The sequence below is a fragment of the Lacerta agilis genome, chromosome 7, assembly GCF_009819535.1.
Source record: "Lacerta agilis isolate rLacAgi1 chromosome 7, rLacAgi1.pri, whole genome shotgun sequence".
Lineage (NCBI taxonomy): Eukaryota > Metazoa > Chordata > Lepidosauria > Squamata > Lacertidae > Lacerta > Lacerta agilis.
In genome coordinates this window covers 46,532,970-46,554,702 of record NC_046318.1, presented here as the reverse complement: position 1 = coordinate 46,554,702, position 21,733 = coordinate 46,532,970, and the positions used below count along the sequence as shown (strand labels likewise).

Genomic DNA, 21,733 nt, shown 5'->3' with positions numbered 1-21,733 from the left:
AAAAGCGTGTGGAAAAGCTGAGTGAAAAGGCTGACCGGGGGAGTTCCAGTCGCACTGCCAGCCAGAGACCCAGATTCTCAGGAGGAGATGGGATCAAAGAACGCTCCACGGATCATGCCATGTTGGCAAAGAAATGTTTTCGGTGTAACAATTTTGAACACATGAAGAAAGATTGTCATGTGAAAATCCTAGCAAGAGTGAGTGGTTCACGTGAGACAGAAAAGCGGACGCATTTCGTCTCGGCCACCGCAACAAAAGAAAAGAACATTTTTCCACACAGCTACATTTTGGACTCTGGTTTTGCCAGAATCATAATGAACAGCCCTGGCTGTTTTACAACACTCAGCAAATTACCAAAAGGCAAGGACAGCATTAGTCTTGCTGATGGACGGCATTGTCCAGTTTCAGGTATAGGTACAGTATATCTACCATGTCTAGATACAGAATTGAGCGATGTGTTGTTTGTTGAAAAATTAGAATTTTCTTTATTGTCAATTTCATGCCTTACAAAGGTTGGTTTTGCATTTATTTTTGAGGGTGATGAGTGTTTTATTAAGAAGCAGGGCAAGGTAATTATTTCTACAAAAATGGTGGATGGTTTGTACTATTTACAGCATTCTCCACCCAGTGATGGGGTCACTAATATATCTAAAGCTGGAGAAAATGATGTGTTGATAACTGAACTATGTCAGCAAAACTCCAATTGCCCGCATAAAAACTGCATCCATGCTTTGCACAGAAAAAATGGGGCATGCAAGTTTCAAATATCTGGTGAACATGCAAGAAATATGTAAAGGTTTAAAGGTTAAACCTTTGTGCAGCACATACCTTGATTGTGCTATTTGCAAGCAAGCAAAATCAAAGTTGCAACCAATACCAGGTAGAAGTGATAGAATTTCTACACATGTTCTGCAACTTGTTCATTCTGATTTAATTGGTCCTTTCCCAGAGAGTGAGGGAGGATCTAGATATGGTCTAATTATTGTGGATGATAAAACAAGTTATTCATAGCTATATTTGTTAAGAAACAAATCAGAATGTGCTGATGTTTTTAAGTCCTGGAAGGTATGGGCAGAAAAACGTTTTCAAAGGCCAGTTATTCAACTCCAAAGTGACCGAGGAGGTGAATATTTAAGTAATCATTTCCAGGCAAGGCTTAAACGCCATGGAATAACGCATCGTCTCACATGTTCAAATGGTCCTTGGTCAAATGGAATTGCTGAGAGACGCATGGGTATCATACAAATTGTTAAGGACAGCTTGTTAACAGATGCTGGATTGCAAAAGGATGCAAAGCTTTGGGCAGAAGCTCTCCTGTCTGCAAATTTTTTAGTGAATCGTACTTTCACTACTGCCACGGGTGATATTCCATACAGAATGCTTTTTGGGAAGGGACCAGATTGTGCAGGTTTACATGTGTGGGGGAATTGGGCTTTTGTTCATATCCCCAAGTCTCTAAGACATAAAGGTGACCTAAAACTAGAAAGCTGCCCTACGTTTCATCGGCTATCAGGGTTATTCCAGCAGACATTATCATTTTGCTTTGGGCCATCGCCGAGTACTAATTTCACAAAATGCTGAATTTGCTGAACAGGATAGGTGGGAACAGGTTCATGCCAATCCTAGTATTTTAGTTCCTCTATCAGCACAAGCACAGGAGCCTCTCAGGCAGCCAGCTGCTGAGGAAAGGCTAGAAAGTGGGGGAAATTTGCTCTCAGGCACTGACATTTTGCAAAGTGCCACAAGCAGTGAATCAGAGGAACAACAAAATGATGAGCTGGAGGAGCAACAAGAGGAGGAAAGTCTAGTGGTTATCCCTAGGAGGTCCACAAGGACTACCAAGGGTATTCCCCCTGATAAATTGACTTTTGGTGCAACAAAAGTGTGTTATGTTAATTGTTCAGAGCCACAGGATTTTGCTCAAGTTCTGAAACTACCTTCTAAGGAACAAACCCAGTGGTTTGATGTCATGAAGGAAGAGTTAGAATCATTCAAAGAAAATAAGGTTTACACACTAGCCAAATTGCCACCAGGTGAAAAGTTAATTTCTAGCAGGTGGGTCTTTAAAAGGAAGACTCAGGTATCAGGTGATACACATTTTAAAGCTAGACTGGTAGCAAAAGGTTTTGCACAAAAGCCAGGAATTCACTATGATGAGCTTTTTGCGCCCACTGCCAAGGCAGAATCAGTGAGGCTTGTTTTGTCAGTTGCAGCTGACAAGAAATTGAAAGTGAGTCATTATGATATTACTTCTGCATATCTAAATGCTCCTCTGGACCATTTACATGCAACAACCTCCAGGGTTTGAGGAAGGGAATGATTTAGTATGGAAATTAGACAAAGCTGTCTATGGTCTTAAGCAAAGTGCTAAATGCTGGAATGATTGTATAAACACACAATTCTTAAATCTTGAATTTAAAATAAGTATTGCTGATCCTTGCTTGTATACAAAAGGATCAGGTGATGATTACATATTGGTTTTGATTTTTGTAGATGATTTGATGGTGGCAGGTAGTTCCACAGGCAAAATTAAAAATATAGCAAATCAGTTGGGGAAACATTTCCAAGTGTATAAATAAGTTTGTTTTTTATGTTTATGCTACTGCTCTCTAGACCTTTGGAGGAGTGTCATGTGACAAAGACGCATGAGAGCAGGAACAGCTGTTGGAGTCTAACTGCCATTCTAGTCTGCAATTGTCTTTCAGTGCTGTGTGAATTACTTACCTTGACTGTAGTGACTAGTTTCTCTCAGAGTGTGTGCCAGCATAGAGAAGATCCTGTATTCTATATGTGATCTATTTTTAAGAAGTTTATTTTAAGCTTAATAAAAGTTTTTTATTTGTTTCAATGAAAACTCTGCTTAAATAATTCCCGCTGTGCGTCAGTTTGTACCACATTTGTGAAGAGTTTATCTTTAGTGTAGCAACACCTGTGCTTTGGAATTCCCTACTTATTGACATTGGCATATGCCCTCACTATATTGTTTTAGATGCCTACTGAAAACTTTTTTATTTCAGCAAACCTACTCAGACATGTAATTTAGCCACCAATATTTGCCTTGAAAAGTGCTACTAATTTTTCTGTGTTTTAATTATAATTATTTTATTTATATATTTTAATAGGTTTGTGCATATTAACTGTATTTTGTCTATAATATTACTATGTATGCTGTTTAGAGAGTGTTTTGATTAAGCAGTTTATAAACCTTCCTAAATTTAAATATTTGGGGGTTTGGGAAAATAATACTGTCTTTATTTAGTTTCTTATGCTCCCCGTGAATTGATACAACATCTTAGCTTGATGACCTAAGACTAGGTTCTATATTTCTTTTGGTGAAACGCATTAAATTGTAGGGGGTTTTTTGTTTTGTTTTTTTGCAAAATTTGGCTTTCCCTGTTGAAGGCATTGACACTCGTAACTGTTCTGAATATAGGCTACACATACAGCTAATTGTTTCCTTCCTGTTGTGAGCAGGAACATGATCATTGATCTCCAGGTCTTACCCAATATACAAAATGAAAAGGGTAACATTCCTAGAAAACCAAGAATAAAAGAAACAGAAAATAAAACAACACGTGTTCTCTTGAGTCCTTTTCAGTATAAGATTTCCTCAAATTAAGAAATAAGAAATAGTCACTATTCATGCCCAGAGTGAAAGAACAAAGGAAGGCCTTAGTTGAAAAGATCACGCCAGTAATTAAGAAATACAAAGTTAACAGTACATAGGTAGTTTAAAAACAAAACAAAACAAGATACTGTATTGAGATTGGATAATCAACAGAATAACCAATTGGACCAACCTTCCATGAAGGCCTCTGGGTTTCTCATGCTCATGGTTGTCAATCCTTTGTAGGTTCAATTGTCGTGGGGAAAAAATAATATATGTTCTATACTTCAGCCAGACCATGATCTTTAGTAGGGAGCTCATTACCTTGCCACACACTGGCAAAAACTGTTTTCGCTGCTGCTAATAAATATATAACAAGAAACATGCTGCTTGCAGTGCAAAAACATTTTCAGATTTATGCAATAAGGTCCCTATCAGATCTTCTGGGATAGGATGGCCCACAGTTTTATAAACTTCAGTCAAAAGAAGTTTTCAGATGTACTTTCTCACATTCCTACATACAGTACATCTCTTTTTTGTTTTGTTTAGTTTTTTAGTCATGTCCGACTCTTCATGACCCCATGGACACCAGGCACTCCTGTCTTCCACTGCCTCCCACAGTTTCGTCAAATTCATGTTGGTAGTTTCGAGAACATAGTCCAACCATCTCGTCTCCTTCTCCTTGTACCCTCAATCTTTCCCAACATCAGGGTCTTTTCCAGGGAGTCTTCTCTTCTCTTCTCTTCTCATGATGTGGCCAAAGTATTGGAGCCTCAGCTTCAGGATCTGTCCTTCCAGTGAGCACTCAGGGCTGACTTCCTTAAGAATGGATAGGTTTGATTTTCTTGCAGTCCATGGGACTCTCAAGAGTCTTCTCCAGCACTTCGAGAGTCCCATGGACTGCAAGATGATCAAACCTATCCATATTTCTTTAGCCACATCCTTTTCAACACATTTCCTAGGTCTGAAATGTGTATGAGAGTCTGTAGGTTATAAAATACCACATGTTCACACCTTTTAATTCAAGTTCTCTAAAGATTAGACAAAAAGAATTAGAAGGCTTAGCCATCCAAATGCATTTCCATGGGTCTTGCATAATTTTTGCCATAATATCATTTCCCCAATGCTGTAAATAAACCACTGTATCTTTCAGCAATGAGTGAAGATTGTATATATGCTAAGAACCAAACATCTTGAGGGCTGCATACCTGTATGAAGGGATATAGTCAGACTGGAGAGGATTTTGAAGACTGCAGTAAAAATGACACCATAACCGAGAAGCATGGCACCAAAGAATAGAATAAAAAGAGTGCACATGCTTTAAACAGCACACTATAGAAGATAAACACAAGTTTACTGAAGGCAGTATGAGTAGTCGGACAATAAGCAATGGGTTCAAGTTGCAGCAGAGCAAATTTAAAGCAGCTATCAGGAGCTATTTGCCCAATTTTTATAATGGCTTGATAGTGGTTCAAGTTGCCTTGTGGAGCTGTGGAATTTCCTTCCTCCTCCTTAGTTTTTTTTTTTTTTTTTTTTTTTGGTTGCTGAATCAAGTGAAAACATTTTCAGCATGATTGTCCTTTATATGTACAACATACACTCCTCTTTCAGTACACCATGAGAGATATATGCCCTCTTATTTTCTCCAGGTCAACAATATTATAAATAAAATATTGTAGCAGCATTGGTTATGGATAAGAAAAGGCTTAATTTGAAAGTACCAGTATGTTAGTGCAGTCTACAATGTATCCAAATAAACCACTTGAAGCCAGTTGAGTACACAAAGGACACTGCTGTTCTTAGTACAGTTGTAGACTACAGAATGCATTTGGGGAAGCATGCTTTTCTAAGGAAAAGCACAACATGTCTTTATAGGCATCCACTTCCATGGCATGCTAGCCTCCTGCAGTGGAATCCCTGTATGCTTGGAGAGGGCCGGGGGGGGGGGGAGAGAGAGAGAGAGAGAGAGAGAGAGAGAGATGCAGGCATGACCTTGCCTCTGCTCCCATTTTCCTCCCACCACTCTCTTTTCTGGTGACTAGCACTGCTAGCAAGACTCAACAAGCACATCTTGTACAACTGTACCTGCTGTGTTGAGTGTGGGTGGAGAGTTGAGAAATGTCACTTCAATTCTTGTTACGTATCCATATCAGAATGATCCAGGGTTTGTTAGGTTGGTTGAAACAAAGCAGGTTATGTCCAGACATACTCATGCTGAAGACATACTCAAATTCCACTGGCTGCCTCTGTAGCAAGCAAATATGCTATGCTATGGAGAAAGTAGTTAGTGAAGGATAGCAAAACAGCCTCTCTTGTACCGTTCTCAGAGAATCAGGTGTAATTGTTCTGCCATGGAGGAAAATGTAATGTGCATTTGTGAAATGTGAGATCACATTTCAATGAATTGGATGAGAATCAATTCAGAGACTTAGTTCTATTGCTATCCTACTTGTGTGGATTGAGAACCCAACAGGAATGTTCCATTAAAATAAATGAAGCATTCTCTTCCAAAATCCAGACTGTTAATGAATCCAAAGGTATGCTCCATTAATTTCGGTGCAGCCAAATTCTGAAAAGTGCTGCTAAAGAATGTATAAGGGTTCTAATTATTTTCTCTATTTTAAATATTCACTCATTTAGTCTTCCTGGCAGCAGCTTGGCAGCATCTAGTGTAATTGTTACTTGCTGCAAAGTGTGGAACTCGCAGAGTGAATGGGTGCATGACTTCTACCTGCCTTCCTTCTGTCTGAGTGCCACAGCATCAGGATGGCAATTGCTTGCTTGATGGGTGGCAGGGGCAGGGGGGCTCTCTGCTGGAGTGGGGTCCAACCATGGTGGATGGGTGCCTTCCTGGCTGCTATCTCCCCATTGCTATGCCAACAGCAGCTTCAAGAATGGTGAATGAGATTGTCAATGCTGCTGGGTGAAAAGTGACAGTCTCCAGTTTTGAACTTTTACAGTGGAATATATAAAGAGGTTTGTGTAACACTCTTATTTTATGAGAAAAAGCACTCCCTCCAACAGGGGCATTATGAGGTACTTAAAAAGACACTGCATGAGTTTGCATAATATTTGCATAGTTTAAATTATATGTCTAGATGAAAATTTAGGCTGGCTTTCAGAAAGGATAAAAAGGATAGAGATGAGGGAGAAATTTGACTCAGTGAATATTTAAAGCCAAGCCTACTTAATTCATACTTTCATGGAATATGGAAACTGAAACATAGCCTTTCTTTGAAATTCACATTTCCCTGAATTTAGCAATGCAGTTTTCCAATCAACTAATGTGTACAAAAATGAATATACTAGGGTAAATGTATACATTATGCATTTAAAAGTACATGTTAGCTAAAAGAGCACACAAAAATGCATTACATTGGGCAAAAAGCTTTGCAAAAAATGTATATATCAGAAAAAATGCATAAAACAAGTCTATTACAAGAAATTCACACTAAAATACAGATTAATTTTCATGAAGATATTATTATTATTATTATTATTATTATTAACTAACAAATGTGGAAATGTGGAGAATCCTAGACTGGAAAAATGAGAAACCAAGAGAATCTGAAATTGACATCTTTGCCTATTGCTAGTCAAGCCCTACTTTGAGGTATGGTGTACCAACATGACTTTCTTGTTCTGGTACACTGTACGTTTATTGAGCCCTCCACCTGAAACACAATTGACAAGAACTGCTGCTTTTGAATATATTAAAAGTAAAATAAATGCCTCTGGGAAAATTAAGATGATGGGTGGGTATGGGATTTCAGTGGCAGTATGTTGCGACATGCTCAGTTATAATGTTTTTAAAGAATTGTTTTAAGTATACATTTTAAAAAGAGGGAAAGGGCCAGGAGTTCTGGGGCCTGGCACAAAAGATGCAGGCCTGGGGCTCACTAGGTCATCCTCTAACAATGCCCCTGCCCTCCAGTTTTCACAGGTGAAAATCTATGCATCCTGTTCACCCTCTATTCCCATACCAAAGATCACTTTGCAAGCCCCACACCTTCCCCCATTACACACTGTGAAAATCTGTACTTCACCTGCTACATTCTTTATCCAACTGTCCATCTCATTGCTTTAAAAGCCATGGTGGTGAGGGTTCCCTTGGTTAAAGAGTCAACCTACTAACTATGAACTGCTTCTGCAACCATGGATCCTTATATAACCGAACAACAGCATCCACTCACAAGACGAAGGTATCTGAAGGCTTGGAAGAACCCCAAATTTTGCTTAAGTACAAAAAAAAATCTTTAGGAAAACAAACTTTTAAAAGTATCAACTCCAAAGGTAGCCCCATGAGGAATGAGCACAAATAATGTTGTTTATTGGGGTGCAAAATGGTAGGAAGGGGGAAATGGATTGGCCTATGCTAGAAGAAGGCATGGCTGGCTGTAATTCAGAACGGGAGTACTCCACATGCCAATATTCTTTTGAAGATCCACAAGTAGGCTATAAAACGTAATTGCCCGGCATTATGCTATTAAAAGTTCAAAGTATGCTGTGTGAAATCACACTGTGCATTGCATGATGGCACCTTAGTGTTCATTTGTTGTTCAGTCGTTCAGTCGTGTCCGACTCTTTGTGACCCCATGGACCAGAGCATGCCAGGCACCCCTATCCTCCACTGCCTCCCGCAGTTTGGCCAAACTCACAGCAGTCGCTTCAAGAACACTGTCCAACCATCTCATCCTCTGTCATCACCTTCTCCTTGTGCCCTTAGTGTTCATACAAATCCATTTAAATGAATGTGTGCTAGAGACTCCCACACAGCAGTTTTAACTTTAGACACTTGTACGTGTGTGTGTGTGTGTGTGTGTGTTCTTGTTCTGAACCCTGAAGAATGATATCACTAGCAAGTCATTTCCCCAAGATCTGAACAAGGGGCCCTTGCAGATTGGTGTTTTATTGCAAGTATATTCTGCCACATGCTCTTGCCACAATAATAGTGCATCAGTGGTGGACTTATTCTGCTTTATTAGTTATTAACTTCCCCAGGGACACTACATTATTGCTGTCTAGAGGGGCTATAGCACAAAAAGTGGGACAAAATTAAAGTGGAACATTTGTGCTATTAAAATTACAATATTTCAGCAGAAAGTTACGGGATATGCAATAAATGAAAAAGAAGCAGTGTGACCACCCCAGAAACCGTTACAGGTGCAGACAGTATTGAAAGTATATGGCACCCTGACCCCATAGCATCATGACCACAGATCACCACGAATGCTCACTAAAGAAGATGTCTGGAAGGGTCCAAGCTATCCCCAGTGGTTTTCTAGGGGTAGCTTCCAGAAAGCCCCCTATTAAATTGAAATAATTCAACCAAAACTGAATGCTTTGTGAACAGCCAGTTTATCAACATATCCTTATTTGATAAGCAGACAGATTAAATTGCTGCGGTTTTTTTTTTTAAAATGTGTAGCGCATGCTTTTATTGTACTTCCAGCAATTATGATATGTACACTTTATTCAGAAATACAATGATGAATTCTGTTATATCGTGTTCAATCAACTTATATGATGTCTATATTTTGCTATTCATTTCAGATTTCAGAGACCTATGCCTTTCTACCAAGAGAAGCGGTGACACGATTTCTAATGAGCTGCTCTGAGTGCCAGAAAAGAATGCATTTAAACCCAGATGGAGCAGATCACAAAGGTAACTTTAGTGTCAAATAGTGGGATGTAAAGTAATTTTATTCATAATGCCCATTTATATTTCCTTGGTTTAAATGAAGACTCATAAAACATTGTACACTAGAACAGTTCAACAAGTCATATTATCTCATTCACTTAAGTCAGAATATAGTAGTCTTCTGCATTCTCTCAAATGGTTATGTGTAATACCATGTTCCTGCTAAAAAGGTAATTTTACCTGAGGGAAACATTCTCCCCCCTCATCCTTTTTGTGTGTCCACTTTTGTGTGTCCAAGGAGGAGATAGCGGCATGAATAGTCACAATGTTTTGGATTTATAAACTCAAAATATTTATCTAAAAAGATGCATGTACCTTCTGTTAGGGTAGCATGATGGAGCAACTTAAAATACCAAAGATAATAAGGACTACAGGGACCTGAGATGCCAGCAAATGAAGCTTGTACCACCCCTAATGTAAAGGCCTTCACGTGCTCTCATGAATGTTGATGCCCCTTGGCAGGGTGAAGATCAGACTAATGTAGTTTCTTACTCATTTTCATTTGCTGCTGCTCATTTAACAGGGGGATTGTTTCATAAATTGTTTATGTGACTTCATGGACATTTTTTTTGAGAAGCAACTTGTGGGGTGTGGGTGTGGGTGTGGGTGTGGAATGTCCAGGAAGGCAAGATAGAAATTATTTTAATAAACAAATAAATAAAAGTAAAAATAAGGGCTCATTTAAGGTACCAAGGAGCCCTATACTGAATGTATATTTTGAGACAAAGGACAATACCCCCTTCTTAATCTTCTATATAAATATTATTATTATTATTATTATTATTATTATTATTATTATTATTATGCACACACACACAAACCTATACATAGTACTACTGCCATTAGAATTCCAACTAAAATAAACATTTTAAAGCAATGAGGCAATTCCTCCTCAGGAGAAATTTTGAGGGAAGCCCCAAGAGATTTGATAAATGAGCAAATTTTCTCAGAAGCCTTTTCTCATCCTTGAACGACACAGGAAGCATTCCTTGCCCCTATCCATTCCATCACACTGGATTTGATCTTTGGTGCTGGCATAGATGTGATCATGCTCCCCTCTGTGGAAGTGCCATGGTCTGATCACTACGCTCTGAGAGCCAAGATTGACTTTCCGCTCCTCCCCTGCTCGGGTGGCGAGCCTATTTTGGCTCGCCTGCGAAGGCTGATGGATCCAGATAGATTCCGTCAGGCTTTGCGGGACCCTGCCCCCCCTGGCGACTCATTAGATGACCTTGTCGAAGACTGGAATAACCGACTCTTGACGGCCATTGATGAGATCGCACCTAAGCGCCCTCTGCGACCCCGCCGAAACCGGACCCCTTGGTTTACTGAGGAGCTCCGGAAAATGAAGCGGGAGCTCAGACGGCTAGAGCGAGTATGGCAGCGTGCTCGCGACGGAGCCTCAAGAACATCTTATAGGATGTTTATGAAAACCTATGAGATGGCAATGAAGGCGGCAAAGAAGTCTTACTTCTCAGCTTCCATTGCATCTGCTAGCTCTCGCCCAGCACAACTCTTTAGAATAATTAGGTCTTTAACAACCCTAGAGGGACAACCAAATTTAAATACAAATTCGACTCATAGCTGTGAGGCATTTGCGAGCTTTTTTGCGGACAAAGTCTTGCTGCTCCGCCGTGACCTCCCTGCCAATTTGGATACAATAATGGAACTGGAGGCCCCTCGACTGTCCTCGGGTCCAGTATTGGACCACTTTGATCGGATACTCCCTGCCGATGTAGACAGATTCCTCCAAGCTGGAAGGCCCACCACTTGCCCCCTTGACCCGTGCCCGTCTTGGCTGATTAGAGCGTGTCCAGACGAGGTACGGGCCCCTCTGGGTGAGATCATAAATTTGTCCCTTGGCACGGGGACTTTCCCACAGGAATTGAAGGAGGCAGTGGTGCGTCCGCTCTTAAAGAAAACATCCTTAGATCCTTTAGATCTATCCAATTACCGCCCAGTTTCGAATCTTCCGTACCTGGGTAAGGTAATTGAGAGAGCGGTTGCTGAACAGCTTGGCGGATTTCTGGATGAAACATTGGCTCTGGATCCGTTTCAGTCCGGCTTCCGCCCTGGTTATGGGACCGAGACAGCCTTGGTGGCGCTAACAGATGATCTTCGTAGACAGCTGGATCGAGGCGGTTCGGGCTTGCTGATTCTTTTAGATTTGTCAGCAGCCTTCGATATGGTCGACCACGATCTTTTAGACCACCGCCTTGCCGACGTGGGGATTCAGGGCACAGTCCGACAATGGCTGCGCTCCTTTATCTCAGGTCGGGGACAGAGAGTGGTGCTAGGGAGGGAATTGTCGCCGCGACACTCCTTGGTGTGTGGAGTTCCGCAGGGCACAATCCTTTCCCCGATGCTTTTTAATATCTTTATGCGCCCTCTTGCCCAGATTGTCCGGAGTTTCGGGCTGGGCTGTCATCAATATGCTGATGACACCCAGCTTTTTCTGTTGATGGACGGCCGCCCTGACTCGGTCCCAGACACACTGGCCAGGTGCTTGGAGGCTGTGGCTGCATGGATGCGTGGGAGCCGGTTGAAGTTAAACCCTTCGAAGACAGAGGTCCTCTGGCTGGGTCGGGACGACATGGGGTTGGGAGGCCAACTCCCATCTCTTGCGGGGGCCCAACTAGTGCCAGCGCCTTCCGTCAAGAGTTTGGGCGTAACCTTTGATGCCTCTCTTTCTATGGAGGCACAGGTTGCAATCACAGCAAAGGTGGCATTTTTTCATCTCCGCCGTATTAAGCAGTTGGCCCCCTACCTCTCTCGCCCTGATCTGGCCACAGTGATCCATGCGACGGTCACCTCCAGACTTGACTATTGTAACTCGCTCTACGCGGGGCTGCCCCTAAAGCTGACCCAGAAACTCCAGCGGGTGCAGAATGCCGCGGCGAGGCTCCTTACCGGGTCTTTGCCGCGGGACCACATTCATCCAGTGCTTTACCAGCTGCACTGGCTCCCGGTGGAGTACAGGATCAGGTTTAAAGTGCTGGTTTTGACCTTTAAAGCCCTATGCGGTTTGGGACCCTCGTATTTAAGGGACCGCCTCTCCTGGTATGTCCCATGTAGGACCTTAAGGTCCTCAAGTGATAATCTTTTGGAGGTCCCGAGCAACAAAGACGTTAGGTTGGCCTCAACTAGGGCCAGGGCCTTCTCAATATTGGCCCCGACTTGGTGGAACAGCCTATCACGGGAGACCAGGGCCCTGCGGGATTTGCCATCTTTCCGCAGGGCCTGCAAGACGGAGCTGTTCCACCTGGCCTTTGGGTTGGTTTCTGTTTAATGTTTATGCTTCATCTTTTATTGGTGGGTTATTTTGAAATTGAGACCTGCAGTTTTAATTGAATTTTAAATTTGTATTTTAATCTGTTATTTTAAATTGATCGTTTTTATGTTTTTGTTGTGATTTTAATTGATGTTAGCCGCCCTGAGCCCGGTTCTCTGGCTGGGAAGGGCGGGGTATAAATAAAATTATTATTATTATTATTATTATTATTATTATTATTATTATTATTATTATCCAGTCTTACCCTTTGCTGGACTTATTCTCTAGCACAAAATGCTCGTTAAATCAGGCCTTTCTGTTATTCTGGCACATAATATGGTGACCTTGCAGATGCTAAAGGTATCTGGATTGACTTGTAGCTGGATGAAACAATGCCTAAAAACCCCGTGCTTGCTGCTTTGAATATAAATATAATAAGTAAGTGCTAAAATCCACCAAAACATGGTCACGTAGGACTTTTGCAGGAGACCCAGTTCACACATCATGACGGCTGTAAAGCAGTGTTCCTTGATGAAACACACCCAGAATAGAAAGTACTATATATCATTTATTTGTAATTATTTTGTTTATAGAAAACTCCATAACCATAAAAGCATACATAATCTATGTTTATTCTTACAGATAATGGGAAGCCCCCAACTTTGGTTACCAGCATGATTGATTACAACATGCCAATCACAATGGCCTACATGAAGCACATGAAGCTACAGTTATTAAATTCCCAGCAAGATGAGGTAAATATCTAAGACTAATTCACAGTAACAGTAGTGGTGGACTATGTTCATCTACGGTTACCTTATTACATTAGCAATTTGTTTAGTTTACTATTAAGAGTAATTTTTAAAGCTACAACTTCATTTGCTCTAATGACACAGGAGGAATGGAAAACATTCACTTAATCATAGGTTTGAAATCATACCTTGCTATTTATAGTTTATGATTCTACATAGAGTATGTGACATATTCAATCTTGAGAGCTGATCATATGGGGTTTTCTACAGTTCTGTTTCCCCATGTTCAAATAATGAGAGAGAAGGGGAAAGGTAGTTGGGAAGGACATTCTTCTCGATTGTTCACTTCACTCCCTTCTTGGGCTTGACTTGACCTGCTTTTTCTTAACAATACTCAAGTTTGGAAGAGCTATTTTGTTGGCTCATGTTAATGTTTATTCTTCAAATATTTTAGATGACAAATTTTCAAGAGTTCAGTTTTAAGGCAGAAGTGGGAGGTCAGGAAGGCAATTGTGGCCCTTCGGGATTCTCCATCTGATCCTTGGGATTCTCAGCATGTCTTCCGAATGTGGGGCTTAGCTCTCTCCAGACAAACCATGACCTCTAGCCAAGATTTGTCCAACTTTGGCATTTCTGGGAGAGCTAAACCACAAGCCCACATTCAGATGACCAACTAGCTAAACCATGACTTAACTCAGCACAGTGCAGCAGCAGCAGAACTAGAACAGATACAAAGCAGCTGTGACCTCCTCTCCAAGCATACATATTTACTCATTCATGCTAAGTCATGGTTTGGCTTAATATTATGTATAGTGAAACCGTAAAAGCTATTGCTGGAGGCAGTACAGAAGCCTGGGAAGGGTATGAGAGAGCATGTACATTTGGGAGTTATTATCAACAAAGTCTAACAAAAATTTCTGTAGATGTCTTAAGAACTAGTATGCTTAGGTCTTGAACCTAGTTTGTTCAATTCACATGGTTTGTTAGTGTGTATGTTAGTGTGCATGTGTTTAAATGATCCCTGCCAAATAAAACACTTTAGTGCAGCTTCAAAAGTGAATCGCTACTTAAATTTACAGCAAAACCCTTGAGTCTGGGCTTATGCAAGTGGGATTTCAGAATATGCTTAAAGCTAAGCATGCTTAATAGCTTTTCTGAGTAGGGGTTTTCTGAGTGGGATAAGCAGAAGAAATATAACAAAGAGTTGATCTGGTTATCTGGGAGAATTAAAGGAAAACTGATCTAGTATTTTTGCCTTTTCTCTGTTTTACATTAAACCACCTGACAATTTTGTAGAATAATTAGATGGATAGGGTCACTTGTAGCTTAGACAGGGTCTCAAAGGTCATGTAAGATACTTGCAGCTATTAAGATCATATTGAATTACCGGTATGTAATGTTTTCTGTTCAGTTTCATGTTTGCAAACTAGTTGATGAAAGGCTTAAGCTGAAATCCTGTACCTGCTTACCTAAGAATAAGTCACATTGAACTTAATAAGACCAGCTTCAGTGTAGATGTGTCTAGGATTGTGCTACATGTGAAAGAAAGGCAAAGTAGACTGGCATCTTCTAATACCACTACCTTTCCTTCTATTTAATATGTTCAGGCTTTGAGTGCAATTGCTTATGTAGTTAAAATGGCACCTTTCACAGACAACAGGGAGGTACCAGCAGCTTCCCAGGATGTGGGAGAAGTGCAGAAGTAAACAAAAATATCTGAAGTAAAAACTTGAATGGGGGGATCTCAAGAATAGCCACAAAATACTGATGGTCAGAAACCTTGGTGGATTGATCCACACAGACTTTGCACTGCCTCGCCCCCCACTCCTCTCCATCCTCGAATACTGGAATTCTCCATCCTGGAATCCATCCTAGAACTCAGCCAGAGGGAGGTCAGGTGAGCAGCACAGGCCAACCATACTGGCTATCCCTGCTCTATTTCCTTCCCTTCCTACCAGTAGCAGACAATGTGATGCCCTCCAGATGCTGGACTCCAGGTCTCATCAGCCAAAGCAAGCATAGTGATTCATCAGAGAGAGCACCCTGTTGGCGACCCCTAGGGCAGATCACTGTGGAGGAGTGCTGATTAACTGGACCAGTAAACAGGAACCGAATAATAATAACAAGACTCCATACTGCCACTGTTAGCTGCAGGTCCTATTTCTCAATTCTACTGGCTAAGCTCCTGCATCCTATCATCATAGAGTACATTTAACAACTGAATACTGCTGGTGGAAGAGGGGAGTATCAGAGAAATGTGACTCTGAGTAGAATACAGTTGACTGGACACCAGTAACCAGTAGCTGTTTTATGCAAGAACTTCTGACCTTACTCACTGTCTAGCAGGAACAATCATCCGGTATGTGAAGAGAAAAAAGTCAACTCTTTATTTAAAAATATGCCGCCATTCTGAACAAGGCTAGTTTCAGGTTTCAAGGGGCCTCTGGTAAACTGGTAGGTTGCCTCCAATATTAGTGGGGCTCCAGATATGGGCTTACTTGAAAACAGCTACAAGCCACTTCCCTCTGTGAGTAGTGAGTATAGTAGTGTCCAATGTAGGTGTCTTTTTCATGGATGGGGTGATTGGGAGTGGAGCATGGCCACACCATTTTGTGATCCTTTCTCCTTTTTTTTGCTCGTTAGATGTGGCAGCCATTACACCAGCCCCCAAGTCATTTTGTGTCATGCCATGCCCCAATAGCAGCCCTTCCCCCCTCCCAAATGTGCACGCTGGCCCAGAAGGCTTTTGTGCGTACAGAGCCCGTTAACAGCTCAGTGTAAATTAGGCTAATCTTTAGGAATTTTGTCCCCTTTGCCAGGTTGCAAACATCTGTAATCGTGTAAAATACTGTTACTGATGAATCAGTTTCCTTGGGCTTGATTCAGAAAGGGCATACTTAAAAATGAATAAATTTGTCCTTGGTTCAAATTGGACTGAAAAAATTGTTCCTTTGGATTGGGGGGCTCTGGGTTTGGCATGCTCCCAATAGTGTTATTGGGGATTGACAAGGCCTTCACACCCCGGAGGAATATAACAAGCACTGCAGGCCTCCACAATCTCCAGATGAGTCCCAATCCACTCCCTTCCTTTCTTCCCCACCCACCACAATTTACTTGGTAGATGCAACAAAGGTCTACTGTTGTGACCTTGATTGCAGCAATAGCTGCATGATCCCTGGAGTAACACCTTGATGGGGTTTCTGGGTCCCTAGTAAGGAGTCATTAGCTTAAAGAAACTTTGGCCTCCAGGAATCTTGTTGAACATGTTTTTGGACTCCAGTTTTCTTGGGCCCAGAACATTTCACTGTGCTGCTGCAGAGCCTAAGAAAGGCGGCGGTGGTGGTGGCGGTGGCGGCAGCGGCGGCGGCGGCAGCAGCAGCAGCAGCAGCAGCAGCAACCCTTCTCATCACTGTTGATACTGCCACAACATAGGTTTCAGTGGGAAAGTGAAGAGGACTGTGGCAATAAGCAGGGCTGGTTCCAGGCGCCAAGCCTTTACTAATTATGAGCAGAGCCCAACTTTTTTTTAGAGGTTTAAGTTCAGCTCATAGTTAGCCGGGAAGTTCTTAACAAGGGAAATTTGGACTCCAAACTTTGCCGTTATGAATTTTGGGTGGGATAAGCATCTTGATAACCACATTAATTTTGGAAGGACTTATTTCACATAGGGAAGCAGAATTCCTCTTGGAAGCTCTCATATACTGAAAGAGTGCAACATGTCATTATGCAGTGCAAAGAGAGTTGTTCGGTACAGAGACATTATCTGGAACTGTTCTATTTTGCCTTTTTAAACTCAGTGATTATCAATCATAGTATCTCAGTTACTTATAGAAACTCTGCTTCTCTTCACTCAAATTCCCATGTCCTTCTCTGCAGCAGCTGTAATCCTGAGTCTATTTACACTCATCAATTGGATTTAAGCACATGTAACTGGGCACAACAGTCAGTTAATTACTCTTGTATAGATCTTTTAGTTTAATAACAAAGAATCAAAGCATTCTAGGTTGTCAGTTCTAGGCTGAACAACACCAAGTAATTGCTTGGTAAGCCCTAATCTATATGAACACTGTGCCTGAAAATTATCTTGACATTTGTTAATATGCTTGTGATACAGAATTTTATATTTTCAGGATGAAAGCTCTATAGAAAGTGATGAATTTGATCTGAGTGACTCCACCAGGATGTCTGCTGTGAACTCTGACCTCAGTTCAAATCTCGAAGAAAGAATTCAAAGTCCGCAGAATCTCCAGGGCCAGCAAGATGGTAAGCTTACTTTTCAGCAAATGAAGCTGAGTTTTGTTGATCAGTTCCTTTTTTCTTTTGTTCATTGTCAATGATGTGGGGTAAACAAAGCCATTTCTGCTAGTATTCATTCATTATGATGCTTCTGATCTGTACACATTTATTGTGTCTGTAGACAACTTTAAGTACTGTTTTGTGTCTAAATGACTCACTTGGCTCACTTTTGTGCCACTTCCCAAAGATGCAAAAATATTCAGCCTTATATATAACATATATTATGAAGAGACAATGGCATCTCCAAATGTGCACACCTTTAGTTTCTTTCACAAAAGTAAATTACCATTCATTTTTATGGGAAAATATGAAGTACTGCACATGGAGACATTGCAGTACATGGAGGCAAAACTAGCCATACATAGAGGCACTGAATGTACATCAAGGAATCTGTGGTTTTCCAGATGTTGTTGAACTACAACACCTGTCAGCCCCAACCAGCATGGCCAATGGTCAGGGGTGATGGGAGTGAGGGTCTAACAAAATAATGAGGGCCATAGATTCCCCACAGCCTGTTGCATATACCCATGAGTCCTCAAGGTCACTGAAAAATATAGGTCTCCCTTCTAAACACTAGCGAAAAATAAAGAAGCAGGACTTCAGCAAAAAAAAAAAGGCTTGTAGTAGCAGAGATGTCAGACAGAGGACTTTCAGTCTTGCTTCTGACATAGAGTCTGCTTTAGTAGCGATGGTATCCACAATATACTGACAACAATTTTATTAGTCTTTTTCGTGTAAAATTGAGGTTGGCATGGAGTGGATTAGGGTTCATTTTAAGTAAATGGAAGCAATTGTGGTTCCAAGTCTGTGATCTAAGGGAGATGAGTGTCCAAATTGGAGGCAAGATCTTGCCCCCCCCCTCCCAGTACTAAAATATAGCAGTCCAGCATCTGACTACCATGCTGCCCTTGACTACATCTATTACCCTTTTGAACTTTATTTATCCTGCATCCTAGCAACATCCCATATCAGAGATAGGCCAAGACCTGAGAACTATATGAATGAATGGGAAGCTAGTATATGTGTGCCCCCTTCACCTATCACACTGAATGTGTATGGAGGGAAACAAGTGAGGTCATTTGTGTTTCAGGTTCTCTGTAATGCAAAGAAAGCCCTACATGCAAACTCTTTTATGAATGTAGCATCCATGCAGAAATTCAGCTGAATACATGAAGGTTGGGAAGGATAACAGCATGTGCCATCCCACTCCCTAACTCAATGCACTTAATGCAATGCATGGGAATGGCTATTAAATGCAAGGATGCAGTGAAACCTTGTAATAAAGCCTAAGACTACTTCTCTAAGTATGAAGGTTTAAATTCTTTGCTGTTGTACAGAGAACAGTGTAACACAATTTGTTAAGACCAGCGTACAGATGCACTCCACTAGAATTCTTTGTTCCATTTCCTAGTGTTCACTTAAAGCTGCCATCAATGTTTTTCAGTGCCATAGCTCTGTCAGTGCACCCTTCTATACTTCTGCCCCTCTAGGTGGCAGGCACACAATATGCCCACTTCAAGAATCTACTTAAATCTTTGACTATTCTTTGACATGGGTGGCGCTGTGGTATAAACTTAGGAGCTTAGGGCTTGCTGATCAGAAGGTTGGTGGTTCGAATCCCCACGATGGGGTGAGCTCCCATTGCTTGGTCCCTGCTCCTGCCAACCTAGCAGTTCGAAAGCATGTCAAAGTGCAAGTAGATAAATAGGCACCGCTCCGGCAGGAAGGTAAACGGCATTTCCATGCGCTGCTGTGGTTCACCAGAAGCAGCTTAGTCATGCTGGCCACATGACCCGGAAGCTGTCTGTGGACAAATGCCGTCTCCCTCGGCCTATAGAGTGAGATGAGTGCCGCAACCCCAGAGTCATCCACAACTGGACCTAATGGTCAGGGATCCATTTACCTTTATTCTCCTTGTGGCTTCCTATCCTGCTGCCCTAAACTAATTCATTCTGATATAATTCTCTGTCACTTACTCACAAGCTGCATTCCAGCCTAGCAGCTGGGGCTCTGTTTCTCTTTTCTGTTATACCTTGGGGGATTCCAGCTCACAATATTAGTGTGTCATACCCACTAGGGCTACCTGAAAGTAAAAGCTAAAAGTAGGTTCAGTAAAATTCCTTGTCTGAAAACAAAGTTCTTTACTATATTGTTTTTAAATGGAAAGTTACTAGACTTGCTATATAAGGTTGTTTTTTTTAAAAACACACACACACAAAAACCCCTGTGCTTTGAGAGGACAATTCCCTATCCAAGGGCTCATTTCTTAAAATATAACACTTTCTGAGAGGATTAAGATTAAGAAGTGGGACCTAGCTGTGCTTGCAAGAATAACAATTGTGCATCTCTTCCTAGTGATGCAGAGATTTTTGTTGTTGTTGACTCACCTGGTCTGTGGGTGCGGCGGTGGCAGCAGGAGGCCTGATTAGCTAAAGTGGTACCTCAGGTTAAGAACAGTTTCAGGTTAAGAACGGACCTCCAGAACGAATTAAGTTCTTAAGTTCTGACTACTTGTTATGGCAGGCACAGCTTATTAACTCCTTGGAACCCACAAAAGATGTTGGGATGATTCTTAAATTCAGGGGATGAACAAAGGGCAGTAGCCCTGCGAATAACTAGAAGTAGAAAATTCAGTCAGAGGTTCCTATTGTTATCTGAGTTCCAAAGAAAGCCATAAAATTGAAAAGTGATCATACTGGATTCTAGACCTTTCAGGAGAAATCCTAATGGTACTGAAGTCACCAGTAGCATGAGACCCGTGATGCACCTATGATTAGAGCAGAATGGTAACATGTGCTGCTTGTTATAAAGAATCACTAATACCCCAAATCTAAACATATCTGTGTGCATGAAAATGCTATTACGTGTATGAAAGCGTGTTTAAGGCTGGGTATATGCAGTTCCTAGATACCTAGTTTTAGGAAGTAATCCAATTGTAATAAATGAATGAGTGCCATATGAATTGTGATATAACAGTTTGATCAGCACAAAGCACCATTCTTACACAGCTTTGGGGGTTCTTATGCATCAGATAAAAACTCTTCTCCATTGAACTGAAGAAAACCTCAAAACCTGAGATCTACACAAGTGTTCTATACAAATCAGGTACATTTCAGATTTCCTATTATCTGCTGCAGTTGTATTTGTGACTGCATAAGTAGTGCAAGCACTAAAAATTGAGCAGGGCGGGGGGGGGGGAGAGGAACCTACCTAAATAACATGTCTTACACTGACAACAAACTATGGTGTGTGTCAGAATTTAAGATAGTTACTTAGGCTTTCTGCTGCTTCTGTTGCATTAAAATTTGCGGGCCAGACAATCTAGTTTATGAAGTGCCTTGGCTAAAGTAAGCTGGCAGAATAATGTAGAGAATCTCCCTGCTTCTATTGTGCAGCACCAGCTCTGAGAATAAAAATACATTCTCTGCCTCCATGATTGTCAGTCTGCCACCTTTCACAAGCACTGAATTCTTTTGTCAATAAAGAAAAAGAAATTGAACATTTACATCTGCATGTTTCAGAATAAGCCTTAGGGCTGAACTGAAAATTAATTGAAGTGTTATCTTTTTCATGGCAACATCACAAAAGTTTCTTCATACTGGGAGTAAATAATATCACTGTGTCGAAGAAAATTAATGCCTTTGTCACCTGTGAATAATTTAAGTGAAGCTGGCATATATCATTACTTCACTGACTTAAATTATATTCAGTTTTTTCAAAGAAATGAGTAGTGTCCATTGAGCTTTCTGAGGTGCAGTGTGAGTTTCACAAATTAATATCAACTGTAAAAGAAAACATTAAATAACTATCGCCTACCAACACAATTGTAGCACATGTTGCAGACACTTTAACTATTTCTTTGTGGCTAATATAAGGGAGTTTCAGTGACAGTGGAATGCTTGTTCAGCTGAAGACAGATAAAGTATTACTGATAAAGCATTAGATATTGAAGTCATCGGATAGCCTGCAACATTTCTAGCTGGTGACAAAACACTAAGGATTGTCTGTAAGGAAGAGTGAATTCTTCTTTGAATCAGGTCAGTTGCCATAGCAGGAATAGATGCTTGTCCTTAGAGATAAGTAGGACTCCTGAGATGCAGTTTGCT

The 21,733-nt window shown here is 41.2% G+C and overlaps 1 protein-coding gene across 3 annotated transcripts in view; it reads left to right on the top strand.

Annotated features, from left to right (window-relative positions):
* Positions 1 to 21,733, top strand: part of NOL4 (nucleolar protein 4) — a 124,501-nt gene that overhangs the window by 39,944 nt on the left and 62,824 nt on the right. For all 3 annotated transcript variants that reach the window (XM_033155128.1, XM_033155127.1, XM_033155129.1), the window contains 3 exons: positions 9,161 to 9,272; positions 13,222 to 13,334; positions 17,462 to 17,594. In XM_033155128.1, coding sequence (XP_033011019.1) covers positions 9,161 to 9,272; positions 13,222 to 13,334; positions 17,462 to 17,594 — 358 coding nt within the window. The remainder of the gene's footprint in view (positions 1 to 9,160; positions 9,273 to 13,221; positions 13,335 to 17,461; positions 17,595 to 21,733) is intronic.